The 25,434-nt window shown below is 39.2% G+C and overlaps 1 protein-coding gene across 1 annotated transcript in view; it reads left to right on the forward strand.

Annotated features, from left to right (window-relative positions):
- Window positions 1-2,557: 2,557 nt before the first annotated feature.
- Window positions 2,558-25,434, forward strand: part of LOC140241949 (myoferlin-like) — a 75,216-nt gene continuing 52,339 nt past the window's right edge. Inside the window, exons 1-11 of the mRNA XM_072321695.1 lie at window positions 2,558-2,651; window positions 7,287-7,342; window positions 13,773-13,864; window positions 14,887-14,992; window positions 16,259-16,328; window positions 16,990-17,104; window positions 17,881-18,067; window positions 18,921-18,983; window positions 23,424-23,624; window positions 24,625-24,662; window positions 25,204-25,286. Coding sequence (XP_072177796.1) covers window positions 2,558-2,651; window positions 7,287-7,342; window positions 13,773-13,864; window positions 14,887-14,992; window positions 16,259-16,328; window positions 16,990-17,104; window positions 17,881-18,067; window positions 18,921-18,983; window positions 23,424-23,624; window positions 24,625-24,662; window positions 25,204-25,286 — 1,105 coding nt within the window. The remainder of the gene's footprint in view (window positions 2,652-7,286; window positions 7,343-13,772; window positions 13,865-14,886; window positions 14,993-16,258; window positions 16,329-16,989; window positions 17,105-17,880; window positions 18,068-18,920; window positions 18,984-23,423; window positions 23,625-24,624; window positions 24,663-25,203; window positions 25,287-25,434) is intronic.

Consider the following 25,434-nt stretch of genomic DNA (forward strand, 5'->3'; position numbering starts at 1 on the left):
GCTAGTAAGCTCTCAGCATGAAAAAAAAAAAAATTCTCGGACTTGAATCATTGCAAAATGTTCAAAAGTGATAAAGTAAGAGAGAGTTGGAGATGCACAAGGGTAAAAATGAGAAAAAGAATAGCAAATTTAATGATTAGGATCATTTTGGCATGCTCTGCAGAAGTATCAGACAAAACATATAATTATATACTTCACGAAGGATAAAGCACAGGTCTAAAAAAGGGGAATAAAGAATATATATGTATATATATATATATATATATATATATATATATATATATAGCGAAAACTTTGAGCAAAGAAAATGGGTTTTCATGGGGATTCGAACCCGAGACCTCCGGATTACTAGACCGGTGCTCTACCGACTGAGCTATTGAAAGCCCTAGATCGGTGTTCGTCCCAAACCCTTAACTCTCTTTGCTCGTGTGGTCAGAAGCTATAGTGTGTGTATGTGTGCCACACACACACACATTAACCTGACATAAACCCAAATGATGTAAATCAACTTTGGAATAAATGTGAGGGATCGCCGAAGCGATGCAGCGTTTTGTAATATGTTTTGAAACAAGGAAGGGAAAACTGACCAGAAACAATTGTAATAATAAATAGCGAAAACTTTGAGCAAAGAAAATGATGAAAACCCGATGAAAACCCATTTTCTTTGCTCAAAGTTTCGCTATTTATTATTACAATTGTTTCCGGTCAGTTTTCCCTTCCTTGTTTCAATATATATATATATATATATGGTTCAAAAAGTTTGCGAATATCATCCATGTGACTGTAGGCAGAGAAAAGATTGTTCTCCCAGATGAGACAAATAAAAAAAAAATGAATCGTCAGCCGACATGCAGACAGTCCTATTCTTCGACTTTTGGTGGTCACATTTGTAAGATAATGTTGACCAATCATATCAATATAACATCAGCAGCTACGCGGAAGCACAACAAGGAGCATCAATGACGGCTAGCAGTCAAATGAGGAAAAGTCAAAGTCAGCGCGAAATTTATACCTTTCCATTTTCCTGGTATTGTCCGCAGTTTGTCCGCATGCCTAACTTATGTTGTCCGGAAGGCATCCTGATTGTCCGCGTTCATTCCTGGTGTAATCCTAGATGTTTCCGCGCTGCCCGGCTACAATTAGCCTATTCCGAGGTATTTCGCGCTCTTCCGGAGTGATTCCTAGGAATGTCCGCAGTCAGACCGCGGACAGTCCGCGGACAGTCCGCGGACTGTCCTAGGAATGTCCCAGGACAAGTCGATTCACACACTTATTCCGCGTCTGACGCGGACAGGATGCCGAAATGACAGAATTTGCTTCCGCAATCCTTTCTGGGCTTGTCCGCGCCCAAGTGGACGTCCGCCCTACAGGACGGAGGCGTGGGAACAAGATCGCTGATTGGCTGGCTGGCTGGCTGGCTCACTCGCTGCCCAGCATCGGGACCGAACGCTATTTTGGCTGAATGCCGTACTCGATTTCCCCAGAACGGGACGTTTCTCGGATTTGATCATGCGCAGAAGCAAATTTTGCACGCGACAAGCTAAAATCCCGGCCGCGTCGTGCTTGCGAAAACTCCCTATTACTCCATAAAGATGGTAATGTACGTCCAAACTCTTTTTTTTTTTAATTGGCTCTTACTAACTAGATTTGAAAGCCGAATGTAATTTATATTTCTTCGAAATTCCTTGTTATCTTATTTTTTCTTTCTTTCTTTCCGAATCATCCTATATTCTTCTGTTGTAGGTGACTTAATTGCTTAAAAAATGACAAAGTTTTTCATCCGAGGAATCTTGCATATGTACGCAGAATAGCAAATAGCACTGAATGTATCAAACTGACTACATGTCAGAGATACAACTCCTTCCAATAAGCGACTGTACTGCTCGTGCAACGCTGCGAACAAGTAATATACCCGCACTTTAATTGTCATAGAGGAGATCAGTAGTTACAGAAGATCGCAAAATAGCACGGGCGGAACGGAGCCCGAAACACACCCCACCAGCAAAAATCCCTGGGAGTATGCACACGTCGCATTATGACAGGCTTGTCTGTCGTATTTTACGGTGGGACGAGGCATTTAGTTTGCGATATTCCGACATAATAGCACTCAAGGCCCCTCCCCCTTTTTTTCCCTAATGCTGCTGGACCGGTGATGCATGATTATAATACATGTGCTGACCCATTTGAACGAGGAAGTAGTGAAGGGCGGTTGGGTCATACTTCTTCTTTTCATACCGAAGTTAGTACAGTGAATCTTCAAGTCGACCGCCAATACAGACATTTTGATTGCGCCGAACGACCTCCTGTGGGATATCTAACGCTGATAATTTTCTTGAGAAAGGCAGCTCGGTGAATATGGCGGCAAATTGCTAGCTTCTTCACGTTTTCGAAACCGACGGAAGAGAAGAATATAAAGGAGAAGCCGTCTCATCTTCACAAAATGAGCCAGAAATAGTGAAGGGCCTCTATCTCTACGGACAACGTTGCCGATTCTCTCTCTCTCTCTTTTTTTTTTTTTCTTAATGTGAGATATGCGATATCTCCGTGCCTCATCAAAATGTCTTTGCAACTAATAGCAAAAAGCGGGAAGAATCTTCCAAACTTAGAGGTCGTTGGAAAGGTTGATCCTTACCTAACTGCCAATTTCCAAGGTAAGTGTTTTACCATTCTCCCTAGTGTGGCTGCGATTGTGTTCTTCAGATTAAGAACTACCTGACCTATGTGATGAATTACACTCGGGACTGAGTTATCCTTGCTTTATTGTGATATCCGATAGTTTGTAAAATTCGGGAATGTCTTCAAACTTAAAATGCAATATCAAACAGCACACAACACATAAACAGACTTACACAAGCACGACTGTGCAAGAAATCTGATCTGTATTATGTATATTGTGAGGCGGAAGAAACTGGAACATTGCTTTCTTCTATCTTATTCATGCATGAAGCGCTTACATACAACGTGAATGGATCTGTTCGGATTCATTTTTATTTATTTCAATTTCCAACCAAAAATAAGATTGCTCTATACAAGCATCAGGCAATAAGTAAAAAAAAAAAAAAGAAAAAGTAAAAATACATACGGCTTATTGTGAAACATTATTTTTTTTTCTACTTTTCCGAGTTAATAGTAAGCCGATGTTGAAAACATCGATATTTACATCCGCTTGAATAGAAGCAATGGGGCGTTTTCAAAACTTCACATTGTCAGGAATTCTGTCTTTTCATTAAAGTATACTCCCCATTACCATTGCTACATCATGTGTCTATATCAGTAGTAAAGATCTTGGCCATTTTGTGGTTGAAACTGGTTTCACAGCTTATGCTGGTAGTTTACCAGTAAAGCTGTCTTATGCCCCAGTCACACAGTGCTTTACGATGGATTACGTCCGCCGCGGATAGATACGAATGAGTGGACGCAGGGGGACGCAGCGTGGACGCAGGCATCCGCAGGGACGTATGTAGACGTAACTGCCCGTAACTCATCCGTAAAGAAACGCAAAATGACGTCGCCGAACCTGCGAAATTTTGAAATGTTCAAAATTTCGCAGAGGGACGCCACGGACGCAAACTTACGCAAGTAACCGTAACCAAACGTAACTATCCGTAACTGAACGTAACTACTCGTGGCGGTGACGCAGACCATCCGCAAAAAAAATTACCTCCCGTCCGTTTGCGTTCGCTTACGTCCACCGTAAGTATCCGAAATTAACCGCAAGTTAGCGCATCACAACAGTTTCGTCCGCTTACGGATATTTACGGACAGCTCCGGATGTTGCGGACAATTACATCCTTCGACGTTTTCCGTTTTCCACTCGCATGGGAACACAGAGACTCGTGGGAAGACACACAACTCCTGTTGCCAAGCTGCAGCGCCTTTACCTGGAGGAATGCTACAACACAGTCAGAGCGGTGGAGAGGCAGAACTGCATGGTCAAATCATGAAATTTCTCCCACAATTTATGGTCATTTTAAGTGGCATCCAAATACCATGTATACTCATGACATCGGTTGACTCTTGGTGCTGAACTTTTTTTCTTGTACTCTTCGAATGTATATTTTTCGAAAAAAGCAATATTTTGGGTAGGGGGTGGGTTGACAGCATTTTATTAACTTTTCTGGCCGGGAAAGGTGTGGGACAGGGGCAACTATATAAAATGAGAACGAATTTAGTATTTCTCTATAGTCTTACCCATGCACTGTACGCTCCATCGAATATGTATTACATTTTATTGATGATGATAATAATAATAATAATAATAATAATAATAATAATAATAATGATAATGATAATAATAATAATAGTAATAATAATACTAATAATGATAATAATAATAATAATGGTAATAATAAAGGACATTTATATTGCGCAGCTACTATAATAATATACTCTACTGCGCATTACAAAATGACATGCATATAAGAAATTCAAACAGAAATTACATTACTTCAAGAGATGACTTGATATTGTACTTGGGTGTGGGAGGGGTGTTTTAAGGTTTTGATGTCTTTTTTCTGTAAATTTAATAAGCATTGCTTTATCATAAATATCTCCTGAACATAACCCAGTAAGTCATGAATATCGCTGAACAACGACAGCGTAACCACAGTTTGTCTATTCCATGACTGCAAGTAATATTTTCTTACTCTAATGTTTAACTTTTCGATCTATATATTGTATTTTATTTGTGGTATGGTGATGTTATATGTGACCCTGCACCACAAAACACACAAACAGTCGCCACACATGACATTTTAGTTGGGAGCATGTTCTGAAAGAGCAGACTTTAAGCTTTAAAATGATGCATTACTCAAATCAAATGGACTCTCGTAACCTATCTAAATATTGGAAAGAATGCGCACACTCAGAAAAAGTGTAAACTGAGAAAAGAAGCTCTGAAGTACAGTGTCTATTCAAGCGCTTAATCTTTATCAAGCCGTGCTGGTTGTGCCATGAATGGGACAAAAAACAGGATGGAAACCACCGAAGTAACAACAATAAGGGGATTATCAGATTAAACTGAAATTAATAATAATAATAATAATAATGATAATAATAATAATAATAATAATAATAATAATAATAATAATAATAATAATGATAATAATAATGATAATGATGATAATAATAATAATAATAATTATAATAATGATACTAATAATATTAATAACAATAATAATAACAATAATGATAATGATAATAATAATGACAATAATAATAACAATGATAATAATAATGATACTAATAATGATAAGGCCTTATTTACCCAGGGTAGCCAAGTCAAGATCGGCTCGGTTGACCCATTTCACCTATTTTCAGTCCTCACACAAAATCAGTGTGTGCGACTTTTTGTTCGTTTTGTGATGCACGGTCACATACATTTTTTACGTTTATGACGTTTATTCATATTTGAGTTGCACAAACAAAATTCAAACTTCAAGTTCAAAATTTCATATATCTTTTATTATTGTAAAGTAAATTAAAGGATTACGATTTTTTCACAACTTGTACGTAATTCAATTTCAGTTTTCCCTGGTGTACAATGTAAGACAGTCCAAAATGTGATAACCTTGCTGTCATTATACACTGACTTAGCAGGGATCGTAAGAGAAAACCAAATTGTCCATAATTATTCATAACAATCTGTAACTATCCGTAACTATCCGAAAAAATGCGCAACTCTCCGAAAAAATGCGCAACTCTCCGCAAGTGTTCAGAACTATTATTTGCCACTTCGTAAGAATATCCGCAAGTGGACGCAAGTATTCGCATCTGGTCGTATCTGTCCGTATCGCCCGCATTTCTTGCCCGCATGTTTTGTACACATTTCTGGTGACGGCAAAGGATCCGCGGGGGTCCGCGGAAAAAATGACTTTTTTGGACGTAACGCCGGACGCAGAGCATTATGTGACTGGGGCTTTACGACTATTGGCGTCGACACGTACGTATAGCCTTGATCTTCCTTACAGTTCTGGGCTGCGTCCATCTGATGATTAATGTCTTCCATATTTCGATATGATTACATTGAAGGCCATCCAAAGAAAGTAATTGAGTGTATATGTGATCTTTTGTTTGTTTTGTTTTGTTGTCGTTGTTTTTTGTATTACACAGGAACCGTTTTACCCAATGTTTTCAGTATTTCTTTAGAGTACGCCTTTCACCTTGAGGAGAGAACGAATATCGAGTTCAAGTATTTTTTGAATGCGAAAAAACAAAGTATTCTTTCATAATTATAATTACCACAGGGTGAGACTGATACTCTCAAAACGACCGATGACCAAACGTATGATAGACAGCGTCACTATAGACATGCAGACGATACATCACACTACCTTAAGTTAACGATTTATTATTATTATTATTATTATTATTATTATTATTATTATTATTATTATTATTATTATTATTATTATTATTATTATTATTATTATTATTATTGTTATTATTATTATTATTGGGGGGGGTTGAATTTGTATTCGGCTACTGGAATGGTGCTGTAAACGGCTCAGGAAACATCTTCGTATAGGGCTACATAGAAACGTGATATGATAATATGTTGGCCAGTACTTTCAATTCAAGTGGGAAGGCAATAATTTTGATGACATCTATCTTTCACACGATGGCACGGGGTCGACACAAAAGCCCGACAATCATAAGGGTACCACAGCACGATGCTGGGGAGCTGTATAGATAAAACGTCCATTTAGTTGTTTTCCCTGTGTACTCAATGCAGCTCTCAAAGGTGGTTCTGGCGTTCAGGAGCCATTTCGACAGAAATATGAGCAGGCAACATCTGCCGCTTTCATGGATCCGGAATAAAAAGCAAACATACCCGCAATCCTGGCAATTAATTAGCATAGCGACTGTGTTTGATTGTCACGGGAATGTTTGAAAGGATTCCATGACAATGTGAAATGCCTGAGGTATTTTGCAGGTGGATTTGCCAATGAATTGGTTCCAGTTCTTGCGCGAGTTCGTCAACACAAATAAACATTCGAAACGCCACATTCGATTTAAGAAAATTAATGAGAATCAAAATGAATTTCATGCGTTATACATAGTTTGTACGTACGAGGACACATCTCGCTGCGTCCCTTACAGTATTTTGATAGGCCTATATGATGTAGTGAAGAAGAAACAAAAATAGACCTAAAAATATTGAAGGATTCAATTTTGGGCATCACAGTATGACAAACGTGATGATTGCATTTCACTGACATGTCGTCATGTCCTTAGTTATTTGTTATTCTCTTCTTTTTTTTTTCTTCTTCTATCACACTTGCCAGGCATCAAGCGAAAGACGCAGTGTGTGAAGAGCGATTTAAACCCAGCGTGGAATCAAGTAAGTATTGATCTCTGATATGCTTCTTTTCACTCATCTAAGGAAGTTTGTCTTCTTGAGTCAAAGTTTACATTTCCATTAATAGAGAATACTGTATATGAACAACTAGACATATTTGCAGCCATGTTTATGATATTATCTAATAGATGATGACCAACAGTTTGTGTTTTTTTTTCAACGACGAATTCGTTTTGATATACGATTTGGGCAATCGAATAACTGACTCCGTGAAATAAATACTGCACTACCATGGCAGTCTCACATACGCATTGTCGCGATGTGTTTGATTTTTGAGCGTATACAATAATGTCTTACATGAATCGGCTTCTATTGTCCGTTGTAATTAGAATACATGGCACATTGCATCTTCAGTCAGTGAGGAACAAAATCATCTTCTGTTCTACTGGAAAACATGTTGCTACAGAGACTGTTCCGCGGCTTTGATACTTTGCTCAGTGTACCATGACCGTGTCTCTATGACCTCTAAAGTCACTGCACTGTACGCTAGAAAAAATATGATGGCGCCAGTATATTTGTACGCCAGTAACGTTCAGTAGAGCGAGGCGAAAGGCAAGAGAATGGCCATGAGAACAATTCTTTAACACATGAAGTAACTGACATATTGTGAAGCAAGCACAGGTGTATCCAGTGGAATTAAATCGTATATTCTTAGTAACTGTAAGTGGTGTATTTATACTGCGATCAAGTAGAAGGGTGGCATGGGATAACAACTTGAAAAATAAAGAAAATGGCTTGGGGTCGGCTGTTTTTGAAAGTGCCATATAAACAGTCTGCATCCATTGTGAATTCACTCGTCCTTGCCGCTCTTTCAGCACAAATGAGTTTCATCCAGGCATTACGTTCTGTTCTGATCCACACTCTTGCCGATCAATGTTACGCACCCCTCTGTTTAGCCCGAGAATAAACCCAGCTGATCAGGCGACCGAAGTAACCGCGCTCATGCTAAAAGATGGAGCAGAATGAAGAGACTGAAGTGACACGAAAATTTCACGCTGTGTGGTCAATTGTGCGAAACCCTTCGGTCTAAGTTCACACAGTTGTTTTACCATTATTCAGACATATCTAGTGCAATTCTAGGCATATTGAGATATGTCTTCTGACCCACACTAATTACTAATATTAGAGGTACGTCATCAGTTTGTTGCGTCATTATGCAGCAGAAAGCCACATTTTGTTGTTGAAAAAAGAATTAACATTTTGCATTGTTAACGAAAAGCATTCTTCTTTTTTCATTTTCATTTTATTCCTTGATTTCATTTCCAACAGTATACATCTGAATACAAATAATGGCACGACAATGGAATGAAAAACAAACTGTGAACTGAGATACCGTGTTGTAAATTATATGGCAATTACTGGGGGGGGGGGGGGGAGTTGTTGGAAATGGAGGGGACTGCTAAAAAGCAGAGCTTATAGTTTGCAGTGCCCTCATAAAGATATCCTATTACAAAACTGACAAAACTAGGCAAATAGTATACAAAAAATACCCCAGAAAGACAGATATAAAAAATACACACATACAGACACATAAGCAAAAACGAGGCAGCTCTATTGGTATAAGTGTTCATTTCATGTCATTTAAAAATGAGGCGTTTTGAGGGTTAACAGCTTCCGCAGGCGGCCTGCAATGTTGCTAATGATGTTGACGAAAAACAGTATGTTTTTTTCTGAACTTTGATCACACGCTTCTAGTGCCCCCTTCTACCGAAAAGACAAAAAAGCCACTCCCGTGTGCAATACAAAAGACTTGTTTTGAGGGACGGAAATGCGCACCCTGCTTGCTCCGGAAATAAGTCCTATTTTCATTTTGTCACTAAAGAGAAGCGCTAGATTAAGCGTGTTATGGGAACATAATCTAGCAAAGCGGATAGCTGAGGGGGAGGCCGTAAAGGAGCTGGTACATGTCCTGAGCAGGGAAGTCGGAGAGTTAGAAATGTGTAAGGCGAGGATGAAGGAGACTTACATATGAGTGGCAGAGAATGGGAAAGTGTGGTGGTATTATTATGAGAGGGGACTGGTGGGGGGAGAGTGAGTAAAGAGGGTGAAGGTTGAGGAGGGGGTAAAAGAGGGGTGAACGTTAAGACTTGAATGGTGGAGGGTTGTTGTTGTATTTTTCAACAGCACAGGCTATGGGATCACAAGACAGCATATAGAGAATCGACTTTGCCCCCCCCCCCCTTGAATTCTTACAAAACCCCGTCTTTACATCCAGGGAGATGGGAAGAGACCCACGTCTCTGCTATATCCAAGCAGGCCAAAGTAGACCTCGACTGTTCATTACACCAAAAATTCGGCTTACACAAGGGGACCACCTGCCTATATTCGAAAGAGAAGATTGCAGAGCAAATGCAATTGTTTTTTAAATGCTACCGATATCTCTTTCGTTAAAACGTTATCAAGTACTCGCTTGATCAAACACTACCTATAGTAAATGTCTGATTTTAGAATATTTTGAAATATTCATATTCTAAAACATAAATGGGTATTTTACCTACAAAATACAACATAGCCTACTACATGAACAGTTTAGCCGTCTAAGGGAAAAAAAAACAATGTTTTAAAATGGATATGAACATTTTGCCAAAAAATTCATCTACGTACTTAGTATAGCTATCTAAGTGAAAAATGAAATATTAATATTCTAATAATATCATACATATAAGTATTTTGCCTGAAAGTACAACATATTACATAAATTACGATATATAGCCATCTAAGTGAAAAAAAAAACCACACTGATACGGTAAACGGTAAACAGAAATGCACACACATCTACATGATCCTGTCATATTGACTCACAACGTCCATTTACATAACTAAGTGTACAAAAACCTTTGCAAAATACTTCTAAATTCTCTGGTATAATTATGAATACTATACTGACTGATAGTGGACTGGTGAACCAAATAAAATTGTCAGATGAAATGATATACAGAGAGTCCCCCTTCATTACATACGATTCCTCTGAACGGAAAACCTTTATGATAATTATGATGAGTGAACAGTAGCACACATTGTATTTTACTTGCATGATGAAGTGCTCCGTCAAATGGAAAGTTTTTCTTTGGATACCATACACTGGGTTTAGCAAAACGTTGAGTGCGTATGAATACATCGTCAGATATCGAGAAAAGGACTTTGAATAACTATTGTCATGGTTTTATATCCAACAGATTATTATTGTATACTCGACTAGACTTGGGCCTACATTGTGTACTATTATAGTATTTTAATAATTTCATTGATTAAAAAAAAAAACACACAATTCAATTTGCACATACTGTATTGATGGGTTCTCTCTTCTCGAAAAAAAAAAATCAGAAATGAGCTGCATTTCACGCTTTGTTTGCAGATATACTTGGGACAATAATAACGAAAACTCTTTAGGGTTTTTGTTCTGCCATACGGAAGTTTCTATATGTATCTCAAACGATGAGAAAACCGGTCAAGCCAGCCGTATGTCTTCATTTGAGGAAACTGCTGCCTAGAGACTGTACATGCAGAGTTCGAGGATCGCTTTCTTGCTTGCCATGAAGTGATTAAATGAAAAAAAGAAGAAAGAAAGCTGAGAAGAAAATAGAACTAAACAAATATGAAACGACTTTGCTTGGTTCCTACCACCATCTGTTTGACTAATTTGATTGATGTATAGGGGTTGCCTGTGTAATGTTCATAGTTGCTATGAAAGACTTCCTCTGTTGACAAAAAACAAAAAACAACAACAACAAAATTCACTCGTGACTCGTGTCATACAGAACTGAAAAAAAAAAGGCTGTGTTATTTTAAAGTCTTACACTACCATCACATCACACTAATCATTTCACAGCATGACATCCCTGTCAACGGGGGTGGGGGTACGTGTAGGTACGGCAATTGACGCAAAGTCTATTTGGAGGTGTTGACTTAGCCATTTAATAGTCATGTAGAAAGTCTATGGACCTTGTCAAGAATACATGGAAGCCGTACTGTTTCCATGCAATACGATAGCATCATACTACAACATTCCCCCTCACGCTTGCTTTGGAACATTATTCATATTTATTGCAGGATGGCATTAGAGTAGTGCCTTGCATCCTAACATGTAATTCGAAAACGTGGTGGTGGTCTTATTTTGTTGCAGGGCATACAAGTGTATAGTGAAAATTTAATAGCAAAATTCAATGTGCGTTCCTCCACGTAGTTCAAGGTATCTTCATGTATCTCTGACACACTATTGCATAACTGCAAACTTTTTGTGTTGGTATACATGATCAAAGCAGGGATCGTTTTTCTTCCAACCCGTGCAAATATGCACATACACACAGACACAGACACACACACACACACACACACACACACACACACACACAGGGAGAGACAGAGACACAATAGTACTATGAATCTTTCAGCGAGAGAGTAATGAGCGCGTGCACAATATGCGGGCGGGTGGGAGTTGTGTTTGTTGTTATTTTTGCTGTTTTCAAGCCTCTCCGCATACTAGTACATCGAAATTGAACACTCGAATACAGCGTATATCTGTACGGTACTGTCTATGTGTGTATTATCTCAGTGCATGTATTTCTACGAACCTGCGCCTGCATGGTTCTATGTTTTGCTTTCCTTCTGTCTACCGTTCATTTCTTTTTGTCACGAGGAACGTTTTAGACCAATTTTTGGTCTTAAAATACTATTTTAACTTGTGTCAGCCACGTAACTGGAGGGCTTCCAAAGTAAGACGAAAAGATGATTCAATGGGTTATGCAATGAGTTAGGTGCATTGATATATCAGTGCATAAATCAACCATTGTTAGGCATAATTATACTGTTTTATAACCCCCCCCCCTTTATGACTGAAATATAATGTATATTAACATAATAAACAGCAGCCAAAACAAGCAGGTCTATACCATGCAGCTAGTATCTTCACAGGTTTCCCCAAATAAAATAAGTAAGATCTCAGGAGGAAATCCACTTAAAATTGTAACCATTTTTATTAGAAAGAGGCAAAAAACCCCTGCAGAACTGTGCAAAATTGGTCAAAATCAGATAAGAAATAAGGAAGTTATCACATTTTAAAATTTACAAAATTTTCGGAGAACACTTCTTGACCAGCTTTTGCAATATAAAAATCAACAAGTTGATGATGTCATGCTCTCGCAATCTCTCATGCATTTCATATACAGAAATGACAAAAATCTCAATTTTCAGATGTATAGATAGAAAACTCGCCTTAAAACCATCCAAAATAAAAAGAGCTATGTTATCTGTGATATATTTTGGTATGGGAATATGCTTTTATCTGTATTAGCTTAATAACAACACTTTTTTTTTTCTGAACATCATTACATAACATACATGAGAAATTGTGAGGGCATGAGAACATCAGCTCAGTCATTGGAATATTCATACGGACTGGTCAAGAAATGTTTTCCGAAAAAAATGTTCCTTATTTTTTATCTGATTTTTGTCATTTTCTTACACGTTTTGTAGAGATTATTTATTTTTGGGGTGGATTTCCTCTTTAGTTGCATTAACATTTGCTTATCATACCATATCATACCATATCATATCATATCATATCATATCATATCATATCATATCATATCATATCATATCATATCATATCATATCATAATTATCATATCAAACGTCATATCCGTACAGACTGCATCTATTAGGCTGTCGTTGGTAATCTCTGCTTGTAAATTGTCTTATTTCTTGTTTGCAATTGCATTAATGTCTGTTATTCATTACCAGTTATTTTCAAATTTTGATTTGTTCAATTTTTTGTCATGTTTATACGTGAAAATTATTATATGAATTATATCGAATTGCGTGTTTCAAAATTCAAAATGGTGCCTTTGTACTCTGTATATAATACTAAACAATAAGCCAGTTCACAGTTTCACTTTGCGCATGAGCGGAAAAAGGTCATTTGTAGGCCTACAATCAGGCGTGTTGCTTTCTAAATTCACCACGATAAGCATCAGGTGATCATGTGCTGATTATTCATGTGTCCTTATAAATGATGCTTGCAACACGTCCACCTGACAGCAGGCCGGGTATTTGGCATTGTCAATGCAGTCAATATAAAAACAATACAATGGATGCCCGCCGAAGATACCACTGACAGACCATTCTGGTCACCTGGTCTAGATAAGCAAGTTTATTCTTTGATTGAAGAAAAATTCCACAAATTGTTACGTTGGGCAAGCTTGTGCACTGTGCCGTTTTAAAAACGAGTAAAGTGAGAACCAACTTCAAAAAGGAAGGTCACCTGTAGGTGCATCAATATGCACATGAGCTACCTGTGAACTGGCTTATAGGACCGTGGTCAAATTGATCATCGGCGAACATAAAGTTTTTGCTATGAATAAACGTATTCTTGGTTTAAAATGCTGACATAAACATACACTTGTTCTACGCCCAGACTTTGGCATGGGACTTGGGTACGAAGCCGTTGGAACACGGAGACTTCATAGAAATTGACGTGCGGGACTGGGAACGTGTGGGCAGGCATCGGTAAGTTTCACAATGGTGACAGTCATAATTTGTGATATAGCTATAAAAGATTTCATTAATGATAGTAACAGACCGATAAATGTTTAAATTAATGGCCCTGTCGTGGTATCTGTCACCACTCACTCATTTCGTCACTATATCAGCTTTCAACTACTTTTAGTGATAGCAATAATAACAACAACACCACACAGCTACTATTACTGATGATAATGACAATGATATATTTATTTGAAATAAGAAGAGCAACTGAAGAAGAAGAAGAAGAATTACAACGAAGATAAAAGAAAGAAAAAAAAAACAGATGACGAAGAAGATTTACAAACCTGACCTGGATCCGGATGGACGCAGACTTGACAAGGTCATAACCAATAACAGTGTTTAATGCAAATGTATATTGACCTAAATAATTATGTTGATTCATGATACCCTCGACATCACTTCCATGACCAAAATAATGAGTACCTCAGCACATGTCATATATTTCATAAAAATTTTCCTACCATTTTCTTCAAATTACTTGGATACACCCACAAAAAACAAACAAAGCAAATTTTCAAACCAAGATTCTGCCATTACTGTCTGTCGACCATTACTAAATACTAATATGATTAACAAACTACGTTGAAATGCACATTTTCCTAGGCTGCGCATACATGTTCCCATGTTATCAATATGATAAATGAAATACATTGCAGAGGAAAATAGAAGAAGTTGTGCTCGGAGACCGAGAGCATATAACTTACATCTTTGCATGCATGATGCATGTATCTACTTGTCTCTAGTTCATTATTTCGTTATATAATAGTATGTATGTTTTTATTCTTTTTTATTGTTAATTTAACATTCTTGGTATAATCAAGTCATTAGCACATCGATACTTTTTTTTTGTGTGTGGAAAGATGACACTATCGAAGATCAAAATGAAGATCATCGAATGCTTAAGTCACAACTTCTGTAAGCAGTATCTGATTTAATTATCCTACCCAATTCTTGATTCCCTTCCATTCCGTCCCACAACACAGGTTAATAGGCTGCTGTAAGGTCTCGTTGAAAGACGTCATCCGGGCGAAGGAACGGGAGACCCAGACCACCATTCAGCTCCGAGATGGCTCGAACCGCGTCACGACGGTGAGTGTGAATGAGTTAACCATTCATTCAGCCGCAACCCTGAATGGTAACCCCTTAACCCTCTGTGTGCCAAGTTTACTTCACGTCCCTAGTTTTGTGTGTGGTGTGGTGTGGTGTGCTGTGGTGTGCTGTGCTGTGAAATCTGTGCACATTTGACCCGTTGGCAGAGAAAGTGTTAAGAGGCAAAAAATGTCGACGGCAGAATGTAATTTTTTTTTTAAGGTTTTTGTCCAAGCTTAACCCAAATATATATGTATGAGCATACCTAATTATATCACCTGTTCACATAATATGTGTGTCTTGACTGTGACTATTCTAAATTTATTCTTGTATACATCATTCATGTTCAATTAGCACTTTGATTGTTATTCACATGTTTATATGGTTGCTTTATAGGATGAATATAATTTTTTTTTCTGTGGAAGGTTAGGATACACGCATAGATTAATGTTCATGAGTTAAAAGCATAATTTGTTCCAAGGCGTATCAGATTTCCATGCATGAATGATTGCTTTACTATACAGAGAGAATACTGCACATAATATGAAGCCATGTCGAGTCTTATCTTTGTTCGGATATCTCCAAAAGTCTATATCATGTCTGTAACTTGACGCTGCTACTTTAGTGCGCCATATTGATCGTGGTTTTGATTTACAGTATAGGCCTGCATGAAATAACGTGGATTTTCTCTTCAAATGGAGTAGATCTGTGTCTAAGCTATCGACTGTCGACATACATCCCCTACACACGTTCCAAGTTTAAGCAGCAGCAACTCTATGGGTAATTGTGCAGACGGCCCATACAGCGCTGCAAGCAATGATTTTACAACGGTCTCTATTTTTATACGGTATCAGGATATCATGATTGTAAGATCCTTCCCCACACCATAGATAAACACAAGAACAAACAGAATAAAAAGAGAATCAAGCAGAAACAAAAGCCGTGGAAGGTGTTTGTGTTTATAACGGCAAAAATCATCATCAGAAGAAGAAAGAATCAACAAAAAGAGTAGAAAAAGGACAACAAAATGACGACAAAATGAAATAGATGAAGTGGAGGAGGATCAGGGGAAGAGATGGTGGAAGAGGAGGAGAAGGAGATGAGAAGGTATTAAAAGAAAAAGTACAAAGAAGAGGAGAAGAAGGAAGATCGAGGAAGGCGGATGACATGTGTGGGAGAGAAGGTTGAAAGTGAATCGCTGGTTCATGTCCACACAATCTATCTAACCGTTATACCTAAAAATCAATCTTTCAATTCAACGAACAGGGAGAAATTGAGCTCCATCTCAAGTACCAACCCCCGAGCACAGCCGCGTCATCCGACTTGGACGTATCAGGTAAGTCTCGATTTTCATAATTTAAAAGTTAAGAGATCCGTCAGGTGAGTGATCCCTGAAAATGTGCAGTTTGATGCGCAACAGGAAATACGTCACGACACAGCAGTGCATTATATCTTTTCATTCCATGAACTTTGGCCAGTGTGCAAAATGCTGTGCAATTTCTGTGCCAATCGGCACTGAAAGCACGCAAAGGGTTAAAGAAATAAATAAATTGTGTGGTAGAAAGACAACAACGAACCTTTGCATAGAGCTGCGTGTTTGTCTCTGCGTTTGGTTTTTTTTTTAGACGTCACTTTTTTTTTTAATTGATACATCATTCTATTGTAAGTAGTGTGTTTTGTGATCACTTAATCATCTATGTAAGGAGCTACAAACTATTTTTTTCTGCATTTGCTACGTAACAACTAAATCTCCGCATGCAACAATGATTTTTTTTTATGCTCGTAAAATGTTGTTTACATACATGTAAAGTCAATCTTTACACATCATTCATCATTTTTATTACGACAGTGCAATAGAAATTGAATATCACTCCTTGTTAAACACTCTCCCTTCCCATCTCGCACCCCTCCGCCCTCCCTCTCTCCCCCCCCCCTCCCTCCCTCCCCCCCCCCTTCCCCCCCCCCCCCCCTCCCCCCCCCCCCCCCCCTCTTTACAGAGTCTGCCCACGACCCTGCCTCCCCCGGTGCTCCTCCGCCTGCGCGTGACACCACCCCTGACGCCACGCAAACAACGGACGTTAAGGAGGGAGCGGACGCCTATGGAGGACTACGGTTGGTTGATTTTACATCAGCACTTCTTATCAAGAGCCTCTAACCCGTCAAATGTATCGATTAAATGTGCCATACGTCACTGAGAAGCATAATGTTTGCAAAGCTGTTAGTCACTGTCGTCATATCCAAGTCAACTGCGTGTATGAAATGTGTATATAATAAGCATGCGGTTTTTCTCGATAGAGAAGGGAAGTTTTATATTTATTTCTGAGTAAATATCAATATATCCTTCACGTCGTGCTGATTGAGAAAAGGAGTCATGAGGATAAAAACTTGACTTTTTTACTTAATCTGCGTCGTTGATTGAAATGCTAAATATTCTAGCATCCTGAAGGCTAACACTTAAACCGGTTTAAATGTTATCTACATCATAGTAACAGTCAAACGATGTGCATAGACAGAACGGTAGACAAGATAACAATGATATATATATATATATATATATATATATATATATATATATATACATATATATATATATATATATATATATATATATATATATATATATATATCAACGGTGAAACTCGAAGAATGTCCATCTAAAACACAATTATCATTTTACTGGATTGAATACAAGTTGATGAACTAAAACTTCAAAAATATCACCGAAATATCATAGCTGAACACTTACTTATTCAGCTACTTATTCAGCATATCAATCAAAGCATACATATTCTATTGTTAGATGTAGGTATTATCATGCATAGAGGAAGTCGACTTGAACTTGTTTATTTTCAATGTAATAAAGCCCTTTTTGTGGTTATGATTGGAAGATTAACAGGGAAGATGAGCAGAGCCACCCTTTCAACAAAGCCGACGGACTTCCAGATTCGGGTGAAGGTTTGGGAGGGGCGCCAGCTCCACGGTACGAACATCAACCCGGTTTGTCGGGTGACGATACAACACAACACCCAAGTTACCCGCGTCAAGAAGTCCACAAGTAAACCGTACTGGGACGAGGTATGGCACTCACTGGTTTGGATTCAGAAACACCTACATATTTTATTCTGTATATCCTGGCAGCAGTAGTTATGAATTTGTTTGTTTTGTTTGTTTCATTTCCATCTGAGAAGATGGCTGGATAGCCCATATTCAGCTGCAATAGCTGGTCTTCCATGGGGTCCAGTTGGATGTTAGGCGGGACCACTTCACCGGGTAAAACACCCTTCTCTTTGCGATGAATAAATAAAGCGGGGTATTTCATGTGCATGAGTTGTGACTCTTTCACAGACGGGACCTCCATTCTATGTCCTATCCGAGGGACAGAGTGTTTTTGCATTTTACTAGAGGAGACGGTCGGTATGATTACACACAACATTGCTCAGTGGGACTCGGGAATCGAACCCGGGTCCTTTGGATCGTGAGGCAGACGCGCTACCGACTGAGCTAACTCACCACCCTTGAACACTAGACCTTGCATACCCATTTCACATTAAAGTCATTGTAAGTTATTTTGTTTTCAAACTAAACTTTTCAATATCATAAATGGGTGGCAAATTCTTGTTGATTCATCTGCCTATAATTTAGAGCGAGGCCTACATTAGCTCCAAAATGTTGATTAAGATGATGCAATCGCTGGTTATCATGATCGATAAGTGTCATTGTTACGCTGTCAGCGCTTAGATTATTATTTAAGTGCTTTCATTATGAAGGCTCATGAGATACAATTGAATTCTACCACTCTTAATAAAAGTCAATACATAAACATCATCAGGGCCCCATTTCATAAAGAGTTGCTACTAAGAAAGAGGCAGTGAATGATTATGGCGTGATGTTGACACTTTTTTTTATTCTTTTCCCTTTGGTATGTCAGCTGTTCTTTTTCCAGTTCAACATGAGTCCGGCAGAGTTGTTTGATGAGATCATTCAATTCCAGGTAAAATATTTTGATTTCTCTTTCGCGCTGATGTGGTATGGTGACATAATTATTTGTTGGGGTTTCTAACACTGAAGATCCGTTTCAAAGCAATTCTACGTCAGAACTTGATAAAAACCACATTATATTTTAATGTTGACTGTCTGCCGTATTGTTGGTCATTTCCTACATGCGTACAAACAAAATAAGAAGGTTATGGAAATATTTAGCGGGCAACAGACCGGTTCTGTAATATACTCAGAATTTATGCATACTTTGTTCACAAAAGTTACCAATAACAACGACAAACCTCGCCGGCGCGGTGGTTTGCCCTACCTAGCAACAACTGAGTGAATTCCTGCCTATGGAACTTTTTAGTGTTAGTGGGAGGGAGCATGAGATGAATGAAATGCTTAATTACAAGGCTGTACGAAAAGAAACATTCATAAAATGTAACAAATTACAGAAACGGTGAATAACAAGTGAAGCAAAGCACACGGATATCTCTCCCTGTTTTGCTGTCTCACCCAGGAGAACCTGGGGAATGATGTAAAAGCCTCGCATGATATTTGTTCCACATCCCGCAATTAAGGATTGAATTCCTCCTCAGAAATTACAGAGGCGATGAGAAGGAATTTTAATCCACCGTTTGATTTATTCGTTTGCTGCCCTTTGGAATTGCGCATCGCTTCAGCGACACGACACTCTGAACTACGAAAAGAAAAAGATTACATATGCGGAGATCTGTTCACATTTTAACAGTTTACAGTTTACTCCGAAGGTTCGTTAATCTAAAATGTGAACAACAATGAAAAGAACAGGAATGAACCTTCGGAATAACGAACCATGTTTCATTTTCTGATAAACGCATATTCGGAATACCGAACCAGATTAACACACCCTTTTTCGGATTAACGAACCTTCGGAACAACAAACTATATCCCCCCAAAAAGTTCTATAACACGAAATCATTCACTTGCTCCAGTATTCATGATAATAGTGATTACGAAGATTATAAATAAGACAAGACACAATTTTGTTTTCCTGAATAGACATGTCTTTCAGCACTGTCCACACATTATTTGTACTCTTGCGACAAAGGATGTTCCTGACAGCCAGTCTTGCCCGACATAGCAACAATTAAGACATGAAAACACAATTTGTTCCAAGCATTGCAAAGGATTCACTGTGTACAGGTAAATGAAATATCGTTTCACTTGCAAAAAATAAGAATACCAGAAGAAAATACACACATATGTATACGTCAGTAAACCGGGATACCACACTATCATCAGAAGGTGGATATCATCGCATGTCACACAATCCTCTCTTTGTTCGCAGCCTACATAATCATTACTATCACATCAACCATAAGCCCAAACTGAAGTATATTTAGAAGGCAAGCCTTTCGTTTTGAATCGGCAATTATTTTTTAAGGTCTACCAGCATAATTATAGATAAGACTGCATCTGCCAAGCAGTGGGTTGGACTGGAGCACGTTTCCTGGTAGGTGTAGTCCCATTCCTTCACTGTAGGAAATGAAATGTCATGTGGTCGTTCCCACGTCAGTATGCGGTATGAAGGTCATCATAAAGATGGCGTACACGTGAAGATAGACCGGAAGTACAATAAGTGATGGTCATGTCGCTGGATCGAGTGATTAGCGATCTACCAGGATTTTACCGTTCTCTTTCCATTATTTGACAGCTTCGGGTGTATATTTTTCCATTCTTTTATCAAAACAGAAATAGATAAAGGATTACCATTCAACATTCTTCTATTAAAACAGAAATGAATAAAGGATAACCATTACAACGGCATTGATCATTCTATATTGATACATCTGTATAAGTTAAATCCATTGAGATGTGTGCAATCATTTCTTTCGCTTAGCCACAAGTTTAGAAACGTTTGGACGACAAGTTGCGTGGAGATAGAGCAGACATCCTCTCATGCCATTTAAAAAGAAATGTCAGAATGGCAAATATGGATTAAGATATTTTCCAATGTCACAGGAAAAATCGTAGTGCGACGATAACAATGACAAGGAGAAAGTCACAGACAGGAACTCCCCGTTTGTTGCACGTCTAGCCTGGCTCTGCAGTGAGGATACTCCTCAGTATTTCTCCTACGTGTTTTCGCGTTCGCTTGCTCGTCAGAATGTGGACTAAGGGCTGCACCCAAGTGGCTATGCACGGTGTCATGAAAACCACGACTAGGACAGCTTCGCTTACGGAGGTAACGAGAAACCCCCAAACAACGAAAGGTATCCAGAGGAGGTAGAAGGACAATGTCATGATGACAAGCGTTCTGATTCCTCTCATTCTTGATGGCTGGACGTTGTTTGCCGGAGAATTCGGACGGCTGGGCGGGGAGCAATTAACGGCCGTACTGTAGGGCTGAACTGCTGCTGTCCTGAGCGGCAGGTCCGTGCTGCTTACAGTATTAACTGCGTATCCCAGTGTTCCAACTGCTACCTGCCCGGGTAGAGGCATCCCTTGCAACGATGCCACCTCGCCCACTGGTTGCAGTTCAGTGCTGTCCTCCGTCTGGGCGACATGGAAGCTGGTAGAAGGGACTGCGGATCCAGTGCTGGTGGGCGCGTCGTCGTTGCTCGTAAATCCTACCGGATGAACTGAATTTCTCGTGTGCCTCCACAGGAACCAAAGCAAACCTAAGTTGGAGGCGGTGGTGAGGAGTGCCGTCAAGGCAACGGGTACCACTACGCTGGCTAATGCCGCGGTACGCACGGCAAAGTCGGACCGATTGCTGAAGAGTTCGCTTCCGCAAGAGAAACGGAAGTATTCGGACAGCGGTATCCCAGGAATAGGAAGGGTAATAAATGCAATGATGACAGTTACCGTGATTAAAACAGTAGCTAATGAGATCTTGACCCGGCGTAGGTTTACGAGGACAAGGTAGCGCAAAGGATGGGCCACCATGACAAACTTGTTGACAGCGATGAAGCACATCGTTGTCATTAAGTGTAGGAGGAGACTCAGGGAAGTCCATGGTGCCACGTTCTCGGCCACAAAGCAGCCCCAGTCGCTCGGCAGTATGGTGAGGAGAGTCAGCAGGAGCCAGATGATGCAGTAGATGATGTGTTGGTAGGAGAGGACCTGGTAGAGAAATCGCGTGACGTCGTGCATGTCTCGATCTTGGCGGAGCGCCATGAGGACCAGCACATTGAGGAAAGTAGAGAGGAGAGCGGAACACGAGTCACTGATGCAGATGGCGATCTGGGATTTGGTGTAACTGTCAGGTGGTAACGTCGTCATTTTCAGTCTTACGACAGTCAGTAATTCAACTCCTCACCGGAGAAGGATGAGAGATTTTATCTGTGAGTTAATTTGATTCAGTCACTATCTCACGCAGGACAATAATCGATCCGTTAATCAAGCACACGGGTCTTAAAAACTGGTGAAACTTGGAACATTTCTTACTCTGTTGGATAAAGAAGGACCAAATTAAAAAAAAAAAATGCTTTCCAGCAGAAATCAATTGACTTACACCACTACCTCGAAACTTCAAATGGCAGACAAGAAGGATATGTTCAACGATGATCCTGCATCTTTTTTTAATTGACTAGCGAAAAAAAAAACGCCTCTTGCTGTTCAACGATATGTCGATAATTCTAATGTACACACAATTCTCCGAGATGTTAAATCCTCTGGAGCGCCGCTCATGAATAAATTCCATTTTCACTTTCTTCATGTACACATTGCATGACTGCCACGTCGAATCCTTGGTCGTTTCAATTATCGGCTGAGCAAACACTGTTTGGTGGAACCAGTTTCGAGTCGGGAGGTGCGTGTCTTATTCAGATGAGACTTCGAGATAATTTATCTCTGTCCTCAATCTGTGATGCCATGGAAACGGTTGCATCAACAAAATATGTCTTTCGACACGAGGTGTCGAAATGTCTACATGTGGTGGTTTTACCCGCTAATCCGTGCGAGTGAGTGAGTGCTTGTGTGGAAGAAAGACGTGGAAGACAAAAGGCAAATTTTTAATGACTTGTCGAAAGCAAAGAATGAGCCATTCCAATACTGACAATTAGGTTACCAATATATATTTGCAAAAAGGATTGTACGCGTTGTTTGACCACGTAAGAAAGACATGTTACGACATGACTATGTGACGTTCTATTCATGAGTAGACGTAATGATTAACGGACGCATCTATTGTCTTTCTGTTTTGTGTGTCATTGTGATTTATTTCTTTTTATCATCCAAAATGTTGGAGATGTTGATCAAAAGAGGTTTAAGAAACTTCCACCCCAGGAAATTCGTGCACGATTTTAGGACTCATGCCATGGAAGCAATTACAACAATATTATGAGATACAAGTTTTGCAATTTTAACATATTGTGGCTAGTAAGGCATTACCATATCACCTTGGTAATAACTGTATGTACTTTGATATCGTTTTGCTGTTGATGACGTTGTTTTTGTTGTTCAGGTGCTGGATTCTCATCTCGTACGCAGCGACGCCGTGATAGGCACATTCCAGCTCGACATCGGAACAGTCTACCAGTCCGAAGACCACACACTCCACAACAAGTGGCTTCTGCTGACCGTCGTGGAAGAGTCGAAGTCGTCGGCAGCCAAGGGCTACCTTCTAGTCAGCATATCCATCATCGGTCAGGGGGACGAGGCACCGGTATTAAAGCTAGATGGTTCAAAGAGTTCACGAGGTTTTGTTTAGCCATGGTCATTGATGGTGGCCTCTTCTTTGTTATTGTATTCCTCTCTCAGATCAGTGGCGGATCCAGAAAGGGACACACCGGGCGCCTCCCTCACCCCCAATTATTGTTTAAACAAAAGAAATCAAAAGAAAAAAATGGGGGTGGAGTGCGTGCGCCCCACTCCTTTAATTTACGGAATTCCTGAATCCATCCCTGCAGATGGACCAGCATTATCATTATCCCATCATTGCCAGGCGTTTATTTACGACACATCAGTCGAAGGGACATTGTAAGAAATATCAACAACCTTGTTCAAGGATGAATGCACCTGGAAGGATTCGAACCCTAGACCTTTTGTTTACAAATCCAGAACCTTATCGAACGCACCATATAAAAAGTGATTCTGATTTCAGAGTGTTGTTTGTTGTTAATTTCAAAGTTCAGGTGTTCTTGATGAATATGCTCTGATACCATAAGTATAAAGTTCATGTTGTTACAGTCTCGTGGAACACTCGTTGGCACGTGCAGCACACAAGCTGGTCCGATGAGATTTGTAGCCACTTCTCATGGTCAATTCCTTTCCATGGATTTGCGTGTCATTCAAATCAATTATGAATATTTATGTGGTAGTTCCCCTCTGCAAATCATTTTTAGTTGAAGAAGAAAGTAAAAGTTGCACAGATCAATATGGAAGTAGCTGTGTACACTTATGTGAGTTTTATAGATGTCTACTATCGTACAAACCCGTGGGAAGAGGCGAAAGAGGAAAAATGCAAACGAGTGTCACGTGAATGAAGAGTCATCCGAAGTTGATCTAAAACGAGCGAACGAAAAACAAAAGTTATACACCTCTTTAGAAACACATATGCAGCAAACATTAGATCATGCTCTTTATACCAACATAATGAATGAACGTTGTCAGATGCGTTTCACAGTGTAAGTCAACTTTGTTTTTTGTTCCCTTTATGCTAACAGATTCTGAAGAAGGCGGACGAAGATTACGACATCGAGACGTAAGATGTCTTTTTCTACAATACATTGTACTCATCAATAGAGATTTCATTAAAAGACTCTAAAACAAAATACAATAAAACGCAGTATAATAGTTTCTCCCACTCAACTTAGCAGGAAATTAAGCCTTTCTGTGTTTGGTTTCCGTGCTCCGGTATGCTGCACAGTAAATTGATCTGTTTTACTTATCCTTAAAAAGGAGAAACAGAACGTCTCATCACATAGTAATACCTTTCTTTAAAACGCATCCGGACTTCCCTTACATCAAAATCGGAAAGTTCACGAGATAGAAGGCAGAAGAATGTGGCAATATGCCATAGAACGAGACCTTCAATAAGGAACACCTGACGTTTCACTTCAAGTTCTTGATGAAAAAATGAACCGCTCTCGTCATTTTATAGCCAGTCAAAGAAATAATGTTATACACTGAACGCATAAAGAAAGATAATACCATGATAAATAATATCGGCTTTGCCTAATGATTATGAAACTTGAGATATATTGAAATTTCTTTTCAATCTTGTCAAATTATTTTCTTGCCAGGAATCTGTTACATCCCGCCGGTATAGACATAAGGAAGGGGTGCTTCAAGCTTAGGGTCTTCCAGGCAGAAGATCTTCCTCAAAGTGAGCAAATAATTTCTTTTTTTTATTATCTGTCACTTGTACAGTGTATGTCTCTTAGTCCCCCCCCCCCCCCATTTTAACAGTACACAGAGAGCATACGTAGTTCATATTCTTAGTGTACATAGCATAAGCTGACAACTTTAAAAAG

The sequence above is a fragment of the Diadema setosum genome, chromosome 18 (genome assembly GCF_964275005.1).
Source record: "Diadema setosum chromosome 18, eeDiaSeto1, whole genome shotgun sequence".
NCBI lineage: Eukaryota > Metazoa > Echinodermata > Echinoidea > Diadematoida > Diadematidae > Diadema > Diadema setosum.